The sequence below is a fragment of the Podarcis bocagei genome (genome assembly GCF_964188305.1).
Source record: "Podarcis bocagei genome assembly, chromosome: 13".
Lineage (NCBI taxonomy): Eukaryota > Metazoa > Chordata > Lepidosauria > Squamata > Lacertidae > Podarcis > Podarcis bocagei.
In genome coordinates this window covers 3,126,512-3,152,324 of record NC_138138.1, presented here as the reverse complement: position 1 = coordinate 3,152,324, position 25,813 = coordinate 3,126,512, and the positions used below count along the sequence as shown (strand labels likewise).

The following is a 25,813-nucleotide window of genomic DNA, read 5'->3' as shown; positions in this document are numbered from 1 at the left end:
AATCTTTCATTCTCCATCTGAAAGTTCTCTCTTCAAAGCCTTTTAATTCCAATTTTACTGGATTATGATCAGAGATCACTTTCGGTTGAATTTCTGTCCGTTGGGTTCTTGGAGTGCTGGTGTATGGAGTGCTGATGATGTCCTGACCCAGGATGTTGGTCTTCATCAGGCTGATGGGCCTCTGATCTTGCTGAGCAATGTGAAGAGTCCTTTACGGCCAGCGAGGTCAAAGATCTGTGCTACTTGTGAATCGGTGATGATTCTAAGGTGGGATGGTGGAGCTGTGACCTATGGGCCAAATCCAGCCCTCATCTAGCCACTTCATGTCATCCACCAGCCCCAGGCAAAATCGAATGTCTCTTCACATTCAAAAGCTACTTCCTGTGACAAGATGACCTTGCTAGGAGTTGCTAGCAGCTAGGAAGGGCTACCAAGATCTACTAACAATGGCACCATGCAAGAGGGACAAGAGGTGCCTTTTCAAGGTAAGCACTGGGTTCTCTTTATCACAGTGCTAAGACTGAGAAGAGGCTTAAATCTGTGCTGTGAGCGGGCAGTTTGAATCTCCATCCCCCTCTATGCATGTGTGCAAGTAGGTCCATTGGCTGTGCTGATTACTAGCATGTGGCTCTTGGAAAGCTGGTCAGCTTTGAATATGAACCTCAGGCCAATAAAAGGTTAGCCACTCCTGCTCTGAGAACTGAAGCTCTCAAAATGGATGAATAATTTTATGTATAAATATATAAATAAAAACCAATGTGGCTTTGTAGCAGGAAGACAGATGTCTAGTTTAATAAGAACAGTGTTGAATAAAGTAGATATAAGAAGAAACAAACTGAAAGCTGGTATGGTAGCATTGGATATTTTTAAGGCTTTTGACTGTGTAGAATGGCCAGCATTAAAAATGATTATAGAAAGTTTAGGATTTGGAGAACGATTTAAGGGATTAATAAATCAATTGTATTTGAGGAGCAAGGCATTTGTTGTAGTGAATGATGGGATAACAGAACAAATAACACTAGCCTGAGGTACAAAACAAGGATGCCCCCTTTCCCCAATTTTATTTGTATTGGTCATTGAAACTCTGGCCAATGTAATTAGAGAAGATGGAGATATAAAAGGCATAAGCAGTAATGGAAAATAGAAAATAAGTTTATTTGCAGATGGCACCTTGCTAACCTATCAAAAAGCCATGGGAAAATATGCAAGTAATAAGAGACACATTTGAATTTTTTTGGAGAAATAACAGGGTTGCGAATTAATTGGTTGAAATCAGAGAAGATATTTAACTGATGAAGATGAAAAAGGAACACTTTTGAAGGAAATAAAAATAGATACAATTAAGAAATGTAATAAATTAATTGGGAATAAATGTATCAAGAAATTCAGAAAATTTAGACCAAGGGAATCTTAAAAAGGGAAATTAAGGAAAAGCTGGAGGAATACAAGAAAATTAAGCTTTTATGGTTTGGAAGAATAGCTATAATTAAAATGAAATAAAATTGTCTAGAACAATTTTTTTATTTAGATTGTTACCAATTAAGCTATTGGAGACAGAGATAAAGGGTTGGCAAAGTATGATTAATAAATTTTGTAATGGGAATAAGAAACCTAGAATTAGAAGATGGTATAAACTCCAGAAAAGGAGTGGACTGGTAGCTCAACAACATCAAGTTATATAGCAAATATATAGTGATATATATATATATAGAGAGAGAGTTATATAGTTAAAATAAATCATAGATGGGATAACAGAACAAGGTGAGTTAGAATGGTTAGAGAGTGGTACACAAGAAATGAAGAAGTTAAGTTGAGTATATTTTTCTATCAAACCAAATAGGCAATGGTGACAGAATATTGAAAATACCTTATTAAGAAACATCATTGAGATATGGGCAAAATATAAAGGAAAATTGATACCAGCAAATTCCCTACGAACTCTGGTGGTGATGATGGAAGACTTCCCAGTAAATTTTAAAAAGGAAATTGAAAAAGTGAAAGAAGAAAATACTTAAAGGCATGGGTGGAGAAAATGAGAAGCCCCACCCAGCATGGCCAATGATCAGGGCTGGTGGGAGCTGAAGTCTCAGCAACATCTAAACGGGCATCCCACTGGGTACCCTTGTACTAAACCATCTGAAACATGAGCTCTTGAGATGAATGAGGGCATATTGAACTTGCCATCGCATGGCAGATATAGCAACTTGAAAAGGGAAACTATCTGAAAGCCATCTTAAATCTTCCATATTTTGCTGCTGTTTGTACCTTTCTCTTCTGGGTGGACTCCCATCTCTCTGCTTAAGTAAATACTTCCTGTGCGGTCTGGGAAACATGCTCCCCTTATCTTCTTCCTTGGTTCCTTCAGCAGCAACTGCAAGCTGTTAGAGATTCAGTTTCTAGATAAAAAGAGCCCCCCTGGGTCAGGTCACTGGTCCATCATAATCCAGCAGGACCTGAGTGCAACAGCGCTGTCTTGTCTTACAATTCCCAGAGGCAGACTGTCCCAGTGGAGATAGTACATAACTACCACGACTGGCAGCCATTGAAAGGCTTACCCTCTATACATTTGTCTAGCCATCCAAGTTGGCTGCCATGATTTTCTTTGGGGAGGAAATTTCATTGTTCAATTGCACTGTGTGAAGTACTTCATTTTGTCTTTCTGAATCTGCCAACATTTTGCTTTATTGAACAGTCCTGGGCTCTAGAATCAGAGAGAAAAAATGTACCTGCACCATGCGTAACTGAATGCATAGTTTTATTGCTCTCTATCATGTTGTGCTGTACTTTCTTTTTTTCTAAACTAAACCCCAAATGCCTCAATCTCTCTTCACAGAGGCATGGCTGCCCCTTTTGGAACCTCTCTGATTATGAAACCTGTGCGATTTCTTCTGTTTTTTACCTCCAAGTAATTCAAATGTTTTATACAATGAACATTTCTGAGTGATAAGGTCTTCAACCCCCACGTAATGATGAGCTGATGGTTATGTTTTGGTGTTATTAAAAAAAAATCTATGCTAAATCTGAAATATATTTCATGAGCTTATGGCTGTAACTTCTCTGTGCCATTTGAAAAAAATATTCTGCTTCCTTGTGGTCTTATACATTGTCTGATTTTCTGATTCACACAAAGGAACAGCACACCAACCTGTCTTCAAACAGCAAATGCCCTATTAAACTATTCCTAGCTCAGAAGCTTTCCCTTATGTTGAAAAGGCCACTGGGAAATGGCTGATCATGGAGAGCGGATAAAAATGTTTTTTGTTGCACTCACTTTTTTCACTCTGACCCCCCAAAAATCACCTTTGGGCATTTTCAGTTTCTATGTTCCTTCTAGGCTTTTGCCTTGCTGTTGGCATTGCCAGTCCAGTTGCTCCCTGGAGCTGTTTGTTTTGCTGAAGTCTGCTTACTACGGATATTCTTTAGTCTGTCAGCTAATTTCACACTGAACAGCCATCAAATGCTACGTTCTCTTGCTAGCTACAATGGAGGCTAGAATTGTGTCCAGTGACCTAGATGTGAAAGACTTCAATGCCCATTATGAATCCCCTGAGACATCTTGTCATTGCTGCTACTGTGATGTAACCACATCAAAAAGCAGAAGGGCATCCTTGCTCCACACTGCAGCGATGGTCATGCAAAGATCTAGGTGTGGGTAAGAGGAAATTCTATATAAAAAGCTAGAGTTCAATAAAAACATTTTATCTTCAGCACCGTGAAATGAAAAGCTTTTCAATTTATAATTTTAAAAAGAACATCCTACTGAGGTCATTGCCACAACAGTGTTAGGAAAAGGGGGTACGTACACATGTTAACATGTTTTAGCAGATATTCTGCAACACGTGCATGTAAGTCTAGCTGACTGCTCAATCCAGTGAACTCTCACACTTCCACATGAAGTTCTATTGAATGTACATTTTTTCCATGGAACACCATGACTTGCCCTACAGTGCTCTCGTGTGCCCCAAATTGTGTGCTCAACATAGCAAGCTTATCTTGTGCCATTCTGATGCTTCTGCTACACTCTGCACTCAATGATTTGAAGAATAAAATTTTTATTTACCTATTAAATGCTTGTTTTGGCTTACTACACATTTTAAAATTGATGTCTAAAAATGCAAACCTCTGTTGCATTTCAAAGGCTTTATTAACGTCAGTGGGACAGCAGTGTCACCCTAGGCATTCCTACTCAAAACTAATTTTTGAGTTTAATGGAACTTAGACCCAGGTAACTGCATCGGACTGCAACATAAGATACAGATAAGCCGGTACAAGATGGCAGCTTAAATGGCTGACAACAAATATCTTACAATATATTACAGCTCTGCACCCCAATTCTTTTTCAAAAACATAATTGCAAGAGAGTTTTTTAAAAAAAAAAAAACATGCTATAGTCTAAAGTTAGGGATAATGTATGATACTTCCAAATAGCAAACTTACCCCCATTAGCTTTGGTGATATGGTTTTATGTGTGGCAAATAAATACTTCATTATTTGCTCTCAAGAGTGCTGGTTCCTACATGATGATCTAGCGTGTTTTCCAAAAGTATTGTAAAACGATGTTGGCATAGACTGCTATTGCTACACATTTCAACAAATTTATTCACATTTCTGTTACTTGGATTTGGGGGGGCATGAAGAGATTTGAGGTGTAACACATTCCCTGGGGACAAGTGGGCTGTGATAGCTACAAAAATATAATATGCTTCCTATGCTCACTATCAGAGCATGGTTTTTTCAAAAAGGAATTTTGTGTATTAGAATTCCTTCTGGAGGTCTAGAAATATATAAAGACAATCCTCTAATTAGTTTTTTACACTGATGTAATTATTTGTATATTACCATGAACATTTTTGGTAAAGGCTAACAGTACAATTCTGTACATGTCTAGTAAGTCCTATTTTCATGTGGGTTTACTCTCAAGAAAGTGTGTAAAGACTAATATAGGTAGAATTTGTCAAGATATCAAGCCAGGTCACAGAGTAACCCAATTTTGGCCAGCCAGAATATATTACTGCTAGTGTAATCAATATTGTCCCACATCCAAGAAAAGAAAACCTGGCTCACATATTTTGCACACACATACACTCATAAACTCACTGAAGTCAGCAACAAAAACCCCAGAGGCTAGGACTGAACCTGTTGTAAACTTTTCAGAGTAGACCTCCGTCAAGTTCTTATCATTTTCAGATCTATCATTTCCCTGCCTTTTTGTCCTCCCCCCACAAAAACAAAAACAGCTTCTATCGCAAAGTAATGCTTTCTTTTAGTCAAGACCAGGTATGCAAGAAGACAATCATTTATCTCTCCCAACATTTATTTAATCTCTCAACTATATAAAACATTTATTTTAAACTCTATAATAGGATTATAGAAATAATATAATCTTTCAATGTAATTTACAGTACTCACCTTGGAAATATAACACATTTAATAAGATGTGAACAATCAAGTCCAAACCTTCTTTTGCTCAAATACTGTTCTACTGTGGAAAAAGAAAATGCCAGCAGGGTCCTTTGTCCTCAAGCAAAACAATAGTTCTTTTGAAGATGTTTCTCGGTTCACTCAAATATCGTTTGGAGCATGGAAGTATTTTTATAAAAACATCTGGAGGCATTGGGCTTGTGGATCTAGATCTGCTTGCAGTCATGTCTGGTACACATCGCCTGCCGTTCAATTCGCCAAGTCACTTCTTCATAGGTACAGTGGCATATAGTGCAGTCGTCCGTCTTTACCTCTCGACCTGCAGGGATGACTGTGGTCTCTGCAAAGCAGTTGGGCCCTGGAACAGAAGGAGGGGGCACTGAGTGAAGCTGCTTCACAACTGCCAGGTGGACAGAACACGGGTTGGATGTGGAGACGGCCTGAAATCCTCTCTCTGACTCACAGTGTGGACTTAAGCAAATCACAGCCTGAGAGCCCGCAAACGTGTCACATGTCAGTATGGTAAGAATGGCTTTTAGTGTATTCCAAAGTGTTATTGCAGTTATTTTTGGTAATGACTCTTAGGGAATCTCCAAATGCATTCTGAAGCAGAGTTTATTTTACTTATTAATTTCCTAAAATTAATAAATTCCTAAAACAACCTCAAAGTGATTTACAAAAGAAAAAATATCAAGAAAAAAATCACAATCATACTTTAAAACACAGAAAAGTTAAAATACTAAAACAGATTAAAATTACCTCATCTTTCTAAGCATCTGGGTAGGCTTGTCTAAACAAGAATGTGTTTAGCAGGTGCTGAAAAGAGGACAGTGAAGGTTCCTGCCTGATGTCAATAGACAGGGACTTCCAAAGTGCATGTGCTGCCACACTAAACAATCGTGTTCTTACAAATGTGAAATAGGTATTGTGTGGCACCTGCAGTAGTGCCAATTCTGCCAATCAAAGTGCTCCCAAGCTTTTGTGGCGCAATCAAATGCTTCACCAAGAATGCATGAAGACTGTGGAGATTTAAGTATTCTTACTAAAACAACATTAAAGTTTTAAGGGCCTATGAAGTGGGGGAGGTGCTGGTCTTGAGCAGCAACCAATGGGCAGGGCCTTCCCTCCCTTTACCAACAGGTAAGGATGTGCGCTCATATCCCGCTATCTAAACACCCATTGTTTGAGAATTCACTTATCCAAACATGAGGAATCTGTGCCCAAACCTCACTATACACACTGCAGATTCAGATACCCAAACAGCTGGACCTGTGTGTGGTACTTTAAACAAATAAGCAGCCTTAAACAAGCCTTCCTTTTTGTGTTTTGCTGGTTCACAGCAGCCATTTCACCAGAAACCATGGGGGGAGGCGGGGAGAAAATGGGAGATATCAGACAAATGAGCATTTTGCCCTTGTTTGCTTTTTGCAAAGTTTCAGTAGATTTTCCTGGGTTTTCCCCATCACTTTGGGGGTCAAAATTCCATGGTAGGGAACACATTAGAAATTTCCCCATGGGAATTAATAGAAATCATTGACTAGTTATGTGAGCACCCAGCTAACCAATGATTTCTTGAGGACACATTGCGTTCAGAGAATGAGACCTAGAATCATAGAATCATAGAGTTGGAAGAGACCACAAGGGCCATCGAGTCCAACCCCCTGCCAAGCAGGAAACACCATCAGAGCACTCCTGACATATGGTTGTCAAGCCTCTGCTTAAAGACCTCCAAAGTAGGAGACTCCACCACACTCCTTGGCAGCAAATTCCACTGTCCAACAGCTCTTACTGTCAGGAAGTTCTTCCTAATGTTTAGGTGGAATCTTCTTTCTTGTAGTTTGGATCCATTGCATCCTTATCTCTGAGCCACTGCACCTGCTGCTGGTGGGGCTGCTCCACGTGCCGCTCTTGCTCCACCATCCTCTTCTCCATCATGTTGAACTGCTCAAGGAGTCCTGCTATCCCTCCCTCCATTTTCAGTTTCAGGAGAACGCTGCTCCTAGGCCTTCTCTCCAGGAAACACAGATCCCACTGAGAACACCAGGGTTACAATAGCTGGGTGCCACACCCCACTCCATCAAGCGATAGCAAGATCCCAGGGGGTTCCAGGCACTTACCCCAGGTTCTGTGTTCCTTTGGAGAATTGAGACACGGCAGAGACTGTCTTAGCTTTAAGAAATATAGTCCAGACCTTACGGCATGATCATTTCAAGAGGGGCTTGTCCCCACAGCAGCACAACCCTGGAGTCCAAGGCATTCCTCCCAGTCATCTCTGCAGCCAGCCTGCCCAAGATGGATGACAGTCTCCCTTCTCCCCAGAACACCCAGTATTATAGATTTGGATGGGGGACCCCCTAAACCCTAGAAATTAATAAATGGTAAAAATTTCATTATTTGGTCATGTGAAGGGAGAAATACAAGCTGCAAGGAATTCCTGGGTTAGCCTACGCAAAACAACCTGGCCAAGCTAGGGCCATCAAGAAACAAGAGAGGGCCATTGAGAGCCCTTGGCAATGCAAGAGAGCTGTCCTCCCCCCTTGCCCTGAGGTGTGAACAGAGACTGGGGGGTTGGAAGTAGGGTAACTGGGTGGAAGGTGACAGGAAAAGTAGGAAAAGGTGACTAGAAGATTCTATGGAATCAGGAAGAACTTTCTGACAGCAGGAGCTGCTCATCTTTGGAATGTTCTCCTTCTGGAGGTGGTGGACTCGTCTTCCTTAGAGGTTTTCAAGCAGGGGATGGATGGGCATCTGTCAGGGAGAATCTAGTTGAGATTCCTGCATTGCAGGGGGTTGGACTAGATGACCCTTGGGGTCCCTTCCAACTCTTCAATTCTATGATTCTATGAAAATCTGAAAGCTCTAATCAGCTAAATAATCATATTGATAAATATAGATTTCAGGTTTTAAACATTCATGGTGTAGTGAGGCATTTTCCCTGAGGCATCAAGCCTCAGCAAATAAAACAACCCTATACCTGTAATTACAAGACTCATTTTTGACTAATTATGACCTATTTATTCGTACTAAATAAAACTGTGTTGGCAGATTGTGACTAAATGCAGACACCAACTGTCAGGAAAGAGGCAAAACCTTAAAATAGAACAGAATGTTTGCTCTGGCTGACAGGGACAGCAGAATCCCACCTTTTCTAGTGTGACATCTGCCACTCAGGAGCCCCTCACAGGCAAGTACTATTTTGCGTTTGGCTGACTTAGCTCCAAGTGGGGCTGGAAAGAGGAGAAGGGAGGGGCAAAATGTGTAAGATATTGGAAAGGATTGAAGGCTGGCTCAATGAGAGAAAAGGGGGCTGGTCAAGTCCCTCCACTGATCTCCGACAGCCATTCTGATGCTAAGCTTAAGGCATTAATTTAATGAATAATAACAATAAACTGATATTAGAAGATGCTAGAAGAAATCAGGCAGTAGTGGCTCAACACTGTTTCTGGCTACTATTCAAGGCTTTAAGGGTGAAACCTCAAAGGTTCAGAAAGTATACCCGTAAAATTTAAAACTGATCACAGGAGGGTAAGTGCACAGCACCCGGCCCACCATCTCACACTGATACCACCTGGAGCAAAGGACTATGGCAGACAATCACTCAGCACAGTAGGAACATTCTCTGCTAAAAGAACAGGTGCCAACATTTGGGCTCCTGAACTAATAAAAATCCTAATGACAGTGGAATTGGCCCATGGGCCTCTCGCAGTGGAAGAGGTTAAGGAAGGAGGCATCTGACCCAGCCCAAGTGATGTGGAACCCATAAAACAGCTTAAAGCACAAAAACCCCTGAAAGAACAAGAAGCTGTGCTTGGGATGGTGTCACGCATATCAAAGTTCATTCCAAGATTCAGGGAAATCACAGCTTGCTAAAGAGGCCTGAAGAAAAAAGGCACTGAATGGTAGTGAAACAACAAGACACTTCAAAACACAAAAGAAGTTATCACCCAACTGAAGTATTGTGTTGAAACAAAGGAATTAACAACTACGCGCCTCACAGGCAACAGTTGTGGCTGCTGCGTTGTTGAAGGAAGGGCACCTTGTGGCAGATGCTTCAAGAGCATCAGCATCTACTCAGCAGAATTATGCTCAAGTTGAAAATGAACTACTTGCTATTGTCTCTGCGTGTACACTTGAGGGCACTTTGCAACAGTGGAAACTGATCACAACCTCTTGCAAACACACTAGCAGTGTTTCCCAAACGTTTTTGGGCAACGGCACACCTGTTTACTGAAAAAAAATCTCGCGGCACACCACCATTAAAGCCCCGCCCCGTGACGTCAGCGTGCAGCGTCACGCCGGGAGGGACGCACAAAAGTGAAAGTTTTTCCCCTCCCCCTTGCCGGGGAACCTCCAAGCTTTGGGCAGGCAGGCAGGCAGAGCTGGGAAGGGGGTTTCCAGGGGACACGGCAGCTCCTCGAAAGGCTTCTCTCAGCTGCGCTCAATCCTCCTCGGAGAGGATTTCCCCTCCGGTCCCATGCCTTCGTTTGGGGCATCGCTCCGGCTGCTCCCTCTCCCGCCGCGCAGGAGCGATGCCTCTCTCTGGCTCTCCCTCCGCGCAGGCTGAGGGAGGGAGGGAGGTGCGCGTGTGACCCGTCTCTGCTGGGAGACCAAACCCAGCGAGGCAGAGTCGCGCGGAGGCGCCCAGGCAGCGCTGCCGGCTGCGAGGAGGAGCGCCAGGCAGCAGCAGGAGGCGCGGCCTCTCCTCGCCGCCGCCGCCCCGCCTCTCGCCGCCCGACTCGCCCGCCTCCCTCCAGGCATCTCGCGGCACACCAGCCGATGTCTCACGGCACACTTGTGTGCCGCGGAACACCGGTTGGGAAACACTGCACTAGAGAAACCTCTAACCTCTGCTCCACCGAGACTTCGGCTCTGATCCTAAAACAAATTCAATAGTAACATACAAGCCTGGAAAGACATCCCTGCAGCTGATCTGCTCTCACACAACTGGGCAGAAGGAGAAAAGGCCACAGAGAAGGACTGGGAAGAGCAGGGGCCTGTGATATTGCAACACCTCCCTGCAACCACAAACTGGAAGAAATCAGGCAGAACAGAGAGAGGCGAGGGAAAGGAAAACAAAAACCTAAGTGCAGAATGTCTTACCTGCAAGCATCAAGTTACATTGGCCAGAAGAGAATTCTGGAATGATTAAGGCAAAACTCACAGGAGAAAACTGTCTGATTTTTGAAGGGGAGTAGGTAGTAATCCCAAAGGCAGGAGTATCTTAGTATTTTAACTTGTATATTTTAATGCATTGTAAGTTTTTCCTGATTTTATAGTTTTATCTTCTTATAAACCACTTTGAGGTGCTTTTCTTTTCTTTTACAGTCAAGTGGTATATAAATTTTATGAAATCAAATGATCAATAAGAGATACCCTCTCCTGGCCTAGCATGGCAATGCCTCTCTCATTCTTCCACTATTGTTGCCAGCTCATGGAGGTGAAATATACACACAATATAAAAAAAGTTCTGCAAATGCTTTTTTAAAAACGTTTCTAAAAATACACTGAATTTTCCTTAAGGCTCACTATCACCGTCTAGTGTCACATTGTATACTGTACTTAAAGCACACTTGAAACATTTTATTTGTAGCTGTATAGTTGAGTCCGGAGTCTTCAGAAAACTGCTTGCTTGCCTACCTACCCCTCTGCAGGAAAAAACTCTGTGATGCATGCTCATGGCATATGAGTTGCCTATGTGATAAAAACTGCAGCAATAATTTAAGCTCAATGACACTTCCAAAGAAGAGATTTAACCAGCAGTTACATTATAGGTTCCTAGCATAGGAAGGAACAATAGCTAGCTGCATATTATTGCCCAGTCTGCACTCCCTTCCAGATTGCATTGGGTATTTTCTTCAGAGGCAAGAGTCATCTCCACAATCACCGGGATTATTCCTCTCTGATACTTCCATTTCTAGAGATCTCCCATAAAGTCGAATCCTAGAGCATTTGTAGTTCTAATAAATCCACAATATGAATGGGAGACCTTGCATGCTATCTGTTTCAGCAGGGAACACTAGAAAAAGCTCCTAACAGTTGAAATATGCAGGGCTGGCCCACCCATGAGGCAAGGTGAGGCAACCACCTCAGGCGGCGGCAGCTATAGGGGCAGCACATCCCAATGGAGATCTTTATTCTCCCCTTGCTCCTGATGCAGAACTTCACCCACCCCTTCTTCCCTGGTGGGGAGGGGGGCACCATACTGTGGTTCGCCTCAGATGCCCAGATGTCTTGGGCCAGTCATGGTCAATGCACTTAGAAGTTAATAGAAATAGCACCCCACTATTCAACAGAACCTTCCAGTTGAGCCAAAATAGCATTTTCTTCAGTGCAAAAGTAAAATGTCTAGTTGAATCTGAAATCAATGGGACTTCAAACTATTTTACTTTAGAACCACACTCAATGTTTGTTTGTTTTTTAACCAAACTTTTAGACTTCTTAAAAGACTGAAATTAAAGTATTAGTAATTTAGAACACTTCAAAGCTTTGTCCTCAAGGTGGTAGCTGAATACAGTAATATGACACATTAAAATGCAAAGAAGGGGAGGGGGAATACCTCACAGATATCCAAACGTCTAATTTATAAATATTAATCAGGCTGAAATTTTATTAAAGGACTCTTTGTCAATATAACTTACAGAGCGAGGCCTTGTTAATTTCCATGAGTGTTTGAAACTACTGTTTGAAAGCTGGAATCATTAATTCAAAACCCATAACAAATTCTACAGGATACGCCTGTTACTAAGTCCTAAAAATAATTGGATCATCATCATTAAAACATGCTTGTTAGAAAGTGCTTGAGTGGTTGATAGATGATATACAGTGGTACCTTGGTACTTGAATGGCTTGGCTCCCGAACAAATCGGCTCCCAAACGCCACAAACCCGGAAGTAAGTGTTCCAGTTTGCAAACGTTTTTTGGAAGCAAATGTCCAACGCAGCTTCCGCTTGAGTGCAGGAAGCTCCTGCAGCCAATCGGAAGCTGCGCCTTGATTTTCAAATTGTTTCAGGAGTCAGACAGACTCCCAGAATGAATTAAGTTTGAGAACCAAGGTACCACTGTATAAAATGAAGTTTTTAAGATCATTTTAAATTCTGTGTGATGTAAAGTTCCAAGTTATCAAATGCTGAACTATTATTAAAATTGACTTTCCATTTTGACGGTCATTCAATTTCCTATTTCATTCCACTCCCTATTTCCCATTCTGCCCTATATTTATCTCTGTTTGTTTTGAAATTATATTTTACAAGTGAGGCAAAGATGGATTTGACATTCTGAACCTAGTTTTGCTGGAGGCCAGAATTTCAGCAAATAAAAATTTCAGCTCAAATGAAAGGTAATATCGTGAATGCTAATAAAAAGAATTTATTTCATAAAGCTAGGTTAACATAAACCTATATATCAACTTCTATTTGTGTCAATAACCTAAAGATTAGCTAAATTTGCACAGAAGATGGAAGATGATCCTGGAGTGGCTTTCTGCCGCTAAGCATTTATTACACTTTAATCTCTCTGTTTGTTGATGGAATTCCAGACCTCTTCAGCCTCGCACTTCAGTATATAGTGCAATATATTTTAATGTCTATGTCTGAGGTAATCTTTCACTCTAAAAAAAAAAATAGCACTACTATACTCAGTATATAAAAAGAGGGAAGTAGATTTCACATGAAACAGTCCTGTTTTGAGGTTTCTAAGAGGTGATCTATATCTCATGGATGCCAAGAAAAAGGATGTGTTCTTTATGCTTTTGTCAATGAGGTTAACACATCTGTGCTTGGCAAGAACTATTGAAATGTATAGTTTGAGGTGGCCCTCCCATGAGTTCTTGCCTTAATGGTCTTTGACAACAGAAAGCATTGACATTGGTTCAAAAAGAAAGAAACAAGGAATTAATGGTCTTATGTTTTTATGTGTTATGTCTGTTTTTAGCCTGAAACAGATTTTCTTTTAGATACTTGATTAGAACAGTGGGGGCGCTATGGGAACATGAGACGGCCATTTGCAGCACTGTCAGAGACCAGGCTGAGGAGAGCTATTCTGACGAGGAATGGTGGGGGCCTCCCCTGACCCCTGCTCCTGAACAGGATCCTGAAGCTGCCCAGGAGCAGTGGAGCAGTATAGATTTGGAGCAGTGGTTTACAGAGGGATATAGTCTGGAAGACAACAGCTGGGCAGAACTGAGTGGGGAACAGCTAGGAGAAGAAGAACAGGGAGAGAGAGAATTAACAGATTCCCTTTCACTGGAAAGTGTCCAAGCGCTCAGTCCAAGGTCAAGGAGAGCAGAAAAGGTAGCTACACAGAAGGCCAAATGGTTGCGAGATCAGGTTTCCAGACAAGTAAGGGACAAGGGTGGCTGGGGGGGGGGGAATGGGTGGAAACCTTAATTGGGAGCACCTTTCCTCTGAGATGGAGTCTTTGTTCTTTTGCTGTGAACAGTAAATTTTCTTTAACTGGTAAGAGACTGTTTTCGCTTTGTTCTGCTTATCCACAGCCAAAGGGAGGGAGGGAGCCGCTTCCCCAAAGCCTGACAAGCACCAAGACAAGTCACCAGACACATTGGCATTAAACAGTTTCATCCTGTTCAGATCTGTCTGGTGCCAGCTTCTGATGGAGCTCATGGTTCCCTACAGCACATTGCCATCAGACCTCACTCTCAGCAGGATGGTGGTGTCCTTCCTATGTCAGGCAGCCAGAGAAAGTGTGTTGGTGCAGCTACAGAGGGCAGTAGCACAGGCTGCACCTTTAATTTTTAATATTTGGAGAAGCCAGGGTGGGGAGCCATTCCTACCAGTGGGCACTGGTGGAAGCTGTGGGGATAGGAGCAGCCAGCACTTGTGGGACTAGTCAGAAGACGGGGTATCCATGGGGTCCTATTTCAGGGAGAGGTGACAGACCAGTGCCACAGGGAAACTGTAGTGTTCATAAGACGCATGCTGGCCAGAGCAAGCTAGTGAAGGGAGTCTGCTTCATGAGCTCCAGGGAGCCCCAGCTCACAAAGCATCAAAGCGAGCTCAGCAGAGAGGCATGTTCAGCAGCAGGGCAAAGAGGCCAAGGAACACCATTGCACCCCTCCTTTCCTTGTCCTAAAGGAAGCCCAAGCTCTCCGTGCAGAAACTCAGTAAGCTACATGGACAATTATGCACATCGTGTGCCAGCCAGGGAGTGGGGACTTCCCAGTGTCTGTCACATGTACAACTATCTGCCTGTTGTGAAGGGGACCCTAGTGTGATTAACAGGGCCCATTCAAAACTTAATGCAGAAGCTGAGGTTGGCAGTGCATGAACAGGGAGGGTCACTAATTTGCTCCCCAGATATCATGCTCAGTAACACTGAACTGCATAGGCCAGATGGAATTTGCCTCACAGATGTTGGCAACAACAAATTTTTGACAAACCTTCAGAAGGACCTGCATGAGAGAGACTGTTCTCAATTGGAGAAAAGGGTGACTAAAAAGATTTCTGTCTCTTTTCTGGTGGTTAGGTACGAGAAGGAAAAGAGTTAAGTTTTAGCCAAGTGGCCCCCTGAGGCACCTTTCCTGGTAATGGCCTGGCCTCCAGGCTTGTTCTCTAGGTTATGGGGCCTTGGAGTGGGATATGAGCCACCTTTGAGCCCACCTGCCTCATCTGCCCCGGGGGTGGGGGATGCAGCAAGGCCTATCTACTCTCCCTTCATGGTGTGGCCTGGGGAAAGGCAGTCCTACTTCCATTTACCAAAGGCATGAGCTCCATCACACAGGCGGCTGCAGTTTCGCCTTACGTTACAGTTAGCTCCTGCGCCGATAGTTGTTTCCCTCTGCATCTGGTTTTTACTGATTTAAACTTAAGTAAAGTAGTCCTAGTTCATACAACTCTGGGTGCTAGACTCTTTATTTGGCCATCAGGTAACAAATAGCATTCCCTGCAAGAAAAGCACATACTTGTCGAAACTGCACTTTTGTTAATGTTATAGGGATAGTTTTTTTAAATAGCTGAAGCTTGAAGCCAACTGTAGCTTGAATTTGTTGCTTACCATTTTTGCAGATAGGACAGCACTGCTCTGGCTCATATACGGGATCCACGCAGTCCGTCTGAGGACATGCAGACACTGTACACACTACTTCGCCATTGGCTTCACAGCGGCATTTTTCACAAGGCGAAACCTGAAAACAAAACAAACTATGTTTTAGCTTGGGGGCTGTCAGATTTCAAGTTTGAGGTCTACTTTGTTTTTACTAGAATCCAAATTGCCACCAAGCAGAGTCAGGTACAAAGTAGTTCCTTGGGGAAGGAGGGATGCTATTGAGCTACATGCAAAATGGTAGCTCAGGGGACAGAGCCAATTGCCTATTGCACCCCACAAATGTGCTTCTATAAATGTGCCCATGTTATAGATGGGTGTTATATATGGATTGGAGGGCGGTACATTCACAAAATACAAAACAAGAATTACAAAGAGGAAAAAAAGACACCTGAATTACTATTGATCAGGGTTCAAACAGCCAAATTTCATGTAGGGGAAACTTTTTGGTGTTGCTGTTAACCAGTATTGAACTGTAAACTCCTGGCCAATCTACTTCAGACCATCCGACATATACCAATAGATCCTCATCTATCTTCTGCATACCCTTGTTTTAGTCAGTATATTTCAGCAGGTTAGGCTCTAAGCATTTGATTTCATGTTGTAACTTCCTCTTCATAGTAATCTGAACAAGGAAATAGCATGAGCTCATGTGAACATGCTGGTGCCAGGTGCCCCCCTGAAAAATCCCTAGATCGGCCAGAAAATCCTTAGATCTGCCAAATCCAAACTCTCTCATCTCAGTTCAGATTGTGCTGTAAATGAATTTGAACAACCACAAACAGAGTTAAGGATAAACATGTGCAAAAAAGGAGGGGGGAAGCATGACAGTACAATAAAATTACTCATTCAGACTCCTTACCAGCATTACAAATGTTAAATAGGAAAAGTGAGTTTACAGCTCTGCAATTCCAGTCTCTGCACTCTGCTACAGCTGAAGGACGCCACTGGTGGATTCTGCAGGAGGCGAGTGCATCCAGGAGGGGCGATGTGCCTGACGACTGATCCCACTGCTTGTTTGCCCCATTTATAAGGCCTTAAGAGCAGCCTTGTTCAAAGACTTAAATAGCTCAGCTGACAGATCAATTGAGTGCTTGGTTAACTTTCTATTAGGAGACCCGTTCTCTGACATTTCTGGAAAGGCAGGTTGTTTTGCCTTCAGAGCAGCAATTTTAAGGAGAAACGTTTGTGAGGGTGGTAAGTTAAATTCTTCAGTGGTGCAAATTTCTATTTGGCAGAATGCCTATTATAAATTGTTATTTTAACTGCACAACATATTTTGTTTGTGTGTTTATTGTTTTGGCTTCAGCTACACAAATGAATAAACAATGACAATAAAATACCCGCAAGAGGCCAAATCATAACCATATATGACAACGTAAGACAAACGCATTTCAACAGAGAAGTCCTTATAAGTAGCCCAATATAGTAACAGAAACTTGAGCAGAACAATTATGTAAGAAATAAAAACAGTGATTGGAACAGCACACTTCCAGATTTAAAAATAATCACATATTTAAGAAACTCACAAGTTGCAAACTAAGACTCACCAACTGGCTTTGGCTCTCGTATGTGAGACTTCAAAGAAGGAGGGCAAGACCTGGAAATAGACTGGGAACCAGTGCAGATTAAAAAGTGCAGACTTAATATGGTCAAGCTGTTCATTGCAATTAATCATCTTGTGGCAGTTTCCAGACTGTTTTTTAAAGAAAACACCACACATAACACATTGCAATATGTTACGGTCTCATTCTCCCATGCCAACCTGCCCATGCATTAAGATCAGCAGATTAGGGCTCCCTGGTGTGATACAAGATGTGAGGTCCCATGGAAGGGCCTTTTCAGTAGTGGCTCCATGTCTGTGGAATGACCACTCCACTGAAGGGTGTCTGTCTAGTACCAGCTTTGGTATTTTTTATAGAAACTTTTAAACTTTTTTGCTATGTTTATGAAGCTTCTAGCTATCTAATAAGTGTATTTAATAAGCATTGTTTTTGATGCTTTTGCATATTACATTTTGGATCACCTTATATTTCTGTAAACTGCCCTGTGAGCATGTTTGGCTAATAATAAATACATTTCTATGTCAAGCTGTCTCCATTCAAGGAAGGGCAAAGCTGGTGAACCAGCTGAAGCTCTTCAAAGGGGCTTTGACCACAGAGTCAGCTGAGCCTCAGTAAACAGTGCTGGATCAATAAGCATGCCCAGTCTGGGGACCTGGCTTGGGGGGAAGTGCAGTCCAGAATATTCCCCTGAATGGATGAATCAATAATCAGCAGTACCTCCATCTTGTCCGGGCCAAGACTCCATTTATGCATAGAATCATAGAATGACAGTGTTGGAAGGGACCCCAAGGGTCATCTAGTCCAACCCCCTGCAATGGAAGAACAGAAGCATCTCAACTAAAGCACACCTGACAGGTGGTCATCAATCTGTCCCTTCTGAGGGAGTCCATTCCACTGTCAAACAGTTCTTATTGTCAGAAAGTTCTCCCTGGTCTTTAGTCAGAATCTCCTTTCTTGTAACTTGCATCCATTGGTCCTCCCCTCTGGAGCAGGAGAAAAGAAGCTTGTTCCATCCTCCATGTGACAGGCCTTAGATACTTGAAAATGACTATCGTGTCTTCTGTCAGTCTCCTCTTTACCAGGCTAAATGTACCCAACTCCCTCCACTGTTCCTCATAAGGCTTGGTTTCCATCTTATTCAGGCCATCACTGGTCAAGGACAAGCACAGTCCAATGAAAAAATAGAGATAAAGCCTGGTGTCATATACTACAGTAAATACTAGCTAAACCCTGGGCCAAATTTCTGGATGAATGTTCAACAACACAAGAAAAAGACTAGATATCTGTGGAGCTCCCCCAAAATTACTGCCAATGGTGAAGCAGTAATTCTGGAAACATCCATCCTAAGAAAGAGGGGAATTTCAGCCACTTAGCCTGGACAACATATCCAGAAGGATACTGTGATTCATAGTATCAAAGTACTGATACTTTTTTCTCAAAGGGACTTTGGGAGACGAGCACCTTATATAGTTCTGCTGTGTGTTCTCCAACATGGTACTTTAATTCCACCTTGCTCACTTAAAATACCACTCTGTAACCATTAGCGATTCTCTCTTACAATATTTTCAATTAAATGTGGACATTGGTCTGGCATACCCAGTAGTTTAGGATGCTATGACAGTGGTCCTTTGTGGAGCCCCTGCAGGCAAATCTGTTAAATAAATAAAAAAACTCATCCTGTATCAAAACCCAATTAACCACCGATATCCTGGGATTGGAATGGAAACACAAGGACACCAGTTCTCCAAGGGACCTCAAATATTGTTAATCTAAATGGTGCATACTTGAAGCTTTAGAATTCAATGATTGCTAAGTCGTTTATTTATGTTAATAAAAAATACTACAAATTTTAGAAACAAGAATTCCAAATTATTGGCTAATGTGTTTAAAAGGTAGAACTACACGCAAGATCTTATCAGTGAATGATCTTTCTGGATCTCAGGTTTAGGAAAGTATTTGTGAATTGTTGTTGTTGTTGTTTTATTGTTTGTACCCGCCCATCTGACTGGGTTGTCCCAGCCACTCTGGGGGGCGGCTTCCAACATGTATAAAAACATAATAAAGCACCACACATGAAAAAGCTTCCCTATACAAGGCTGCCTTCAGATGTCTTCTGTAAGTTATATAGGTTCTCATCTCCTTAACATAGGAGGGCGTTCTACAGGGTGGGCATCACCACCAAGAAAGCCCTCTGCCTGGTTCCCTGAAGCCTCACTTCTCGCACTGAGGGAACTGCTACAAGGCCCTCAGAGCAAAACCTCAGTGTCTGGGCTGGACGATTGGGGTGGAGATACTCCATCGGGTATACAGGGCCAAGGCCATTTAGTGCTTTAAAGGTCAGCACCAACAAATCTGAAGTATTATGTACATATATACATCTCCACCAATCCAGATGTTGTACAAATTACAACATCTTTTTGGACTCACTCTGTCCCTATTTTGTACCTTTCAATCTCTTCAGGGAAGTTCTTTCTCAAATAATTTCTAAGAAGGAAACAGGCCATAATTAGAAGCTTAAAATCAACAGGCCCAGATGGGACTTCTGGGTGATCCAAACAAGCGTTTGAAGGATGTCTTTTGTCTTGCAGTTGTCTGTTCTTGTTAATAACATTATGCAAGGAGATGCCATTCCCGAGTCCTAGTTGGGGAGATGATTCTGATACTTAAACCTGGGAGAGCCCTCCCTTGCTGGAGTCTTATGGCCCCATCTCTCTCCTTCAGCAGGACCGAAAAATATTCACAGCTGTACTTGTGGCATGCATTTCATCTGAACCAAGTATGGTTTATTTCAAGTAGAAAGATGGTTTCCTCCATCCACAGGGTAGAAGTGGATTTTGACCCATTCTTTGTCCATACTCTGCCTGCCCTTCATCAACAGATTGAAGTTTAAGGGGCTGGCAGGATGGGGGTGAGGATTAACTATGATAAACTGGAGTCCATGTTCTGGAAAATTGGTTCTAAAGATTATCTCTGTATTTGTTGAAAAATGAATATTAAGGGTTGCCCTGTTGTCTTGTGGTGTCTAGTTGTGTATCTCCTAGGGAGTTAACGGAATTATTTGCTCTCAGTAATCTTCCAGCTCTTTCTCACATTAAACCTGATTTTAAATCCTTTGTGGCTCTGTATTAGAACTGCAGGAAAAGTGAGCTAGCAGTAGCTCCAATTGTGTGAATAAACACCCTGATATGGAGGTGCAATGGCTGGGTGTTTCTCCTGCACAGTTCACTCTTGACAACTGCAGAGCAAATGCACTGCGATGCACAAAGGACACATGTGAAGGAGCATGGCTTAGAAGGATAACAGAATGCTGGCACTGATTAATAAAGACATGGTTATAGCTTTACGTGAACAAAAAGGCCTTCTTGCATAAATGTTCATAAATACGCCGCACTGTCTAGTCATACGTGGCCTAGATTTTCATCACTTTTCAAACAGTTCTTGACAGTAACACTTTTGGGGAATAAATTGTAACTGAAGGTAAAGCGATGCTAAAGCAACATTAACTCTGCCCCTTGAGGACTACCCAAGGCAATCTTACATGAGTGTTCCTTGACCAAATGCCAGTGAATTTCTTCTTTCCCCTAAAAGCTACAGGGAAAAAGAATCGTTCGTTTTCTCATGCTAAATAATAGAAGATGTTTTTATGTCGTTTGATTTTATTGATGACACAAATGATGAAGCACATGGAAGAGAGATGCCTACAGTTCTTCTCTGCTTTCTTGTTTTTCCCATATGTTCTTTATTTTATATTGGAAAACAGATGTAAGGGGTCTGTAACTAATGGATATAACTAAAGGTGCAAAAATGTAATTGTTATTGGTAACAACCAAGTATTACTTCTCTGTTTAACTGGTATAACCTACCTTTCTGTATTGCCAAAATTGTCAATATTACCATGTCCTCTCGGAATCCAGTTTAAATTTTCTGTTCTGTTTTGTTTATATGAAACAAAATGTTTTGTGCTTGACTCTGTGTATCTTGGCTTTATGGAAAACCAATAAAAATTGAAATTAAAAAAGGGAAAGGAACCAAACTCTTTTATGCACATGTGTATTGCCTGCAGGGAACAGAATGGCAGGTTTCAAAAAGTGAAGGCACTGCTGTCCCACTGCTTTATCAACACTGCAAAAAGCTCAGCACTTCTGGTCATCATAACCATTTTCTAATGGCCTTCTGAACAAGTCTTGCTTGTAGGAAGGCTGAAAATAGGTGTCTAGGAGATGTCTAGGAGATAATCTCTCAAGAGTTCATATCCAAAGTGTAGTGTTCCAACTAAGAATAGAACAATTTAGTGAGGAAAAGAAGCTGAGAACTACAGTTCTATACCTCAGTCACGGACACTTTAGCTTGAAAATAAGTATTGTTGACTAGAACTGAATAGAACATAATATCTAAACTATGCTTAGGAATGAAATAGCAACATTGCACAGGGTCAAGCAGCATTTGAAATTAGTCAGGCACCAGGTGCATTTTGCAACGGGACTGTCAGAATGCAAGCATTTCGAGAAATCTTGTCACCATGTATGGCAACTGAGACTCAAGAATAAATTTGCTGCTGCTGGCACTGATGGCACGGGAGGAGAAATGCCCCCATGCCCACCTCCACAGTAGGAGAGATCACTGCGGCTTCTGTGGGAAATGCCACTTCCCCCAATGCAACAGGAGTAACTCTTGTGAAAAGGACAAAATGGCAACTAGACTTTCTGTTTTTGCGCCCATAATGTAGATTCCAGAGCCGTTCGACAGAAAGCTCTCCTATCCTAGTTTCTAGCACTGGAGTCAAGCATTACTGCTCTGTCCCCAGAGCCAGCCCCACCTTTAACAATGGCTTTTAGTAGTAACGTGAGGGGGAAACACACATGCAGCAGCATCCGAAGGACAGTCAAAGTACTTCTGTCCAGCAGCCCAATGTAATGCTGGCAAAAAAAAGTATAACAAGGGTTTAGAGAGGTTTTATAACTTTGCTCCACTTTCTTGCATAGGATGCCAATTTAGCTGTTGCAAATGACAGAGTTCTCTGCTTGGTCCACGTCAGCTAAAAGAAGGAGGGAAATGGCAGTAGGCTACTTGCGATTTGTCTTGCCTTGGCTACATAATACCGTATTGGCCCAAATATAAGCCACACTTGAATATAAGCCGCACCTTTAAAATTCAAAGGGAAAATATAAAAAAGACAGTACACGAATATAAGCTGCTGCCTTAAAATTCCGCAGGCATTCACACCCGTTCTGTTTTACTGTTTCAGCAGTGATGTCGTAAAAACCAATTTTTGTAAGGTCGCAAATTTAAGCCACACTTTAACTTTTCACGGTTGGAATTTGGAAAAAAGGTGAGACTTATATTCAGGCCAATACAGTATATAGAAATTATCTATTGTATAAAGCAATTTAATGTTAGCATGAAGAGGATACTTTTTAAAAAGTAATACTGCAAATACTAATGACACCCCACTATGATCCTTGCTATTTCAGACCGAGAAATCCTGACTATAGGAAACTGGTGCAACTTACCTGACGGTAAGCTGCCCTATCCTAAACTCTGTTGAGAAGCCCCTGGGAGGGGGCCAGTGCTGGCTGAGTGGGCAGGTGAGTGTCGGCCTGAGTTTAGAGGATTGGGTTCTAGGTCCCATGACCAAGCTGAACAGGATTCAGAATAGGTGCAAGACTCTCCTTGCCCCCATCCTCCTCCTGCCACTCCCCCAGAGCCCCCCTTGGAGGGACTTAAGTGGGCACAGGTTCCACCGGCTGAACTGGGGTGAAGGATTTATGCCAGCATCACCACAACTCAGCTGGGAAATCCTGGTGGATTTTGCATTTGGGTTGCACTAATTGCTTCTCAACCTATTTGTTTCACCAGTAATCTACATAATTAACTCATGTTCCTGAAATTATGTGTCGTTAAGATGCTCTGGGCAACTTTCCAAATTCAAATTTGTTACTAGTTCACCATGAGTATTATCCAAATAAGAGAGTGGGTATGCACCAAAGACTAGGGATGGGGGAGAAATCTGTTCCAGTCCAAAGCTCAAACAGAAGTTCTGCTGCACTTCACACATTTGCCACGTGAGCACAAAGCGCCTTTACGACATCATTAACAGGAAAAGATCACTTTCAACATTGGTTTTATTTTATTCCATTTATGCTAACTTCTATGGCTGTTTGTCACACTGGTACTGTGGCAAATTCAGTCAATGGAATGACAAGAATAATGTTGGTTAGAAGTCTGATGCCTGAAGCAAAAACTCTGAACACACTGAATGTGCGCAGGGCTCCAACCATAATTGTAATGAGCGAAGCTGGAACATAAAGGTGAATGAAAGTTTCACAGTATAGATTTATTGAGTTTTTAGGAATCATTATTATTGTTTATATACTGTTCAGTGCCAAAATAGGCTTCTAATGGTTCAATATGAAAACCAACTATACAAATACTAAAATACAAATATTCATAATTAAAATACACAATAAAACAGGAGGTAAGTGCATAGGACCTACTAACCAGAATTATAAGAGCATGCAATCATGTACATGTTTACTCAGAAGTAATTGTGTTCAGCTGGATTTACTCCCAGGTGAGCCTACACAGGGTTGCAGTCCAATTCCACCCACCCCCCCTTTCTACTGGTCCTCACCATAATACTGTTCACAACACATACAAAAACCTGTGGGGGGGGTCAGCTCTAGGTATAATTACTTCATTTAACAAACTCCCAAACAAGATATGCTTTGGAACCATAACCAGTCTTTAGTAAAGACTATGTCCTTTGACATCAGCATAAAAAACATGCGATCATGAAGCTTGCTGTGTGACCTTGTGATGGTTTAAAAACTGAAGCCTGCCACACAACCTCTCAGGGTTGTTTGTGAACCAGGTGTTGATGGCTGCAATTCAAACATTGAACAATATATTTAGGAAAATCACAAAAACAGAACAAAACCATTCACCAGGGTGCTGCTGTGAATAATAATAAATCTGGAGTAAATTTTCCACATGCCCTTTTTGGCATCACCTCAAACTTATGAGGATCAACCGTTGCAATATACTTAAAAATAATACCGTTCAGCTGAGCAAGCCTCATCACATCTCCATCATCACGGGGCGGGGGAGTGGGGTGAGGAGCGCAGCCATGCTGCTTGTATTCTTTCATCATTCACGTCCTATACCAGAGGCTTTCAACCTTTTTAAGTCCATGGCTCCCTTGACCAACTACATTCTTTCTGCGGCTCCCCTACAGGGAAATGCGCTGAGCCTCAGAAGCACAGCCCTTGAATGCAGAGCCAGCAGCCCCCCACCCCTTTTCGAACACCCTCCCTTGTGGAGTGTTCCCCTCTCCTTGGGAGTCCTCCAGGCAACCACCACAGCTGCCCCTGCTCTCTGAGCTGCGCCTGCCCACCCCAAACAGAGGAACCTCCTCACACTGCCCCCCAGGGGCCTGGGAAGAGGGTGCCCCCAGCCTTCACGGCCTGACAGAGACTGGCCAAAGGTGAACGTCAGGCCAGCACCTTACTCACCTTGGGAGGCACCAGTGGCAGCAGTGGGCACCCACTGGATCTGCATGGCAGAAAGGCTCCCCTTCGGGACTGGGCACTCAGCTCCCAGGCAGGCATTGCACAAAGCAAGCAAAAAAAAAAGGCCAGTGCAGCACCTGCCTGCCTGCCTGCCCAGCCTCCCACTTGTCTGTCCATTCCCAACAGCAAGGGCTGGTGGACTGACCATCTGGGCTCCCTCACCTGCTTACCTGCTTACTCTGAGGCCGCCTCAGTTCCTGCCAACTGGCACCTCCTGGCCAGACCCAGAGGCACCATTCGAATGTGGAGCTTGTAGCTAGGGCTGCTGCAACAAACAGCCATGCATGTCTTGGGGAGGCAGAGACGCGAGGGGGCATCAGAGGAGGGGTGGAAGGAAAGAGGGATTCAGGCTAGTGTTGCCCATGGCTCCCCTGACCTCATGGGCATAGCCAGGATTTTTGTTGGGGGCAGGCTTTCGTTGGGGCAGCAGAACCTCCTATTTGTATTGGATTTTATTGATGGGGGCAGCTGGCCTCTGCTCCCCTGGCTACGCCCATGCCTGACCATCATTCACGGCACCCCGGGTGCCACGGCACACTGGATGAAAACCCCTGTCCTAGACAGCCAATAACCCTGAAGGCAGGTGGCTACCTAACAGGCAATTAGATGGGTCATTGATTTGTGAATAGAAACATATGGAGAAAACAGCAGCTGTACTGGAAGTTGTGTAAGATAACTATGTAAGGGACAGCAGTAACATTAGATTTGGCCACTATAACTTGGTAGGACAGGAAAGATCTATTTTGGGAGGCTGCAAACACCCACAGAAACTGTCTGTTGGATAACACCTGAAATGAAAACATATGGCATACAACTTCCTTCCAAAGAACACGACGTACTGCTTACTCTTTTGGCTTTTGTAATGAGGGGTGCTTGTCTGCTTTTGGCACTGTTTATTTCTATGAATCATGCCATCAGTGCAGTTAGAATGAGTTTAATACAAAAATACATTTCATCAATTATCTGTGACCCAGGTACAAGCTCCTATCTAAGACCTAGCTTGGAAGGTACAAGCAACCATCTTGACCCTTAATGCCTACAGAAAGGATCAGCATAATAATCTGGTGTTGACCGGGAAACTTAATTAACACCCTTATGTAAGAAGGAAACAGACTTTGTACAGACAATGAAGTTCCTTTCAAGATGCCATTCTTATTCAGGAACTGTATGGTCATATGGTATTCCCAAATTAAAGACCACGTC

At 42.7% G+C, this 25,813-nt stretch overlaps 1 protein-coding gene across 1 annotated transcript in view; it reads right to left on the bottom strand.

Annotated features, from left to right (window-relative positions):
• Positions 1–3,001: 3,001 nt before the first annotated feature.
• Positions 3,002–25,813, bottom strand: part of VWC2 (von Willebrand factor C domain containing 2) — a 31,019-nt gene continuing 8,207 nt past the window's right edge. The window contains exons 3-4 of the mRNA XM_081167034.1: positions 15,430–15,559; positions 3,002–5,779 (exon numbers count right to left, since the gene is read on the bottom strand). Of these exons, the coding sequence (XP_081023160.1) occupies positions 5,628–5,779; positions 15,430–15,559 (282 nt within the window). The 3' untranslated portion in view covers positions 3,002–5,627. The remainder of the gene's footprint in view (positions 5,780–15,429; positions 15,560–25,813) is intronic.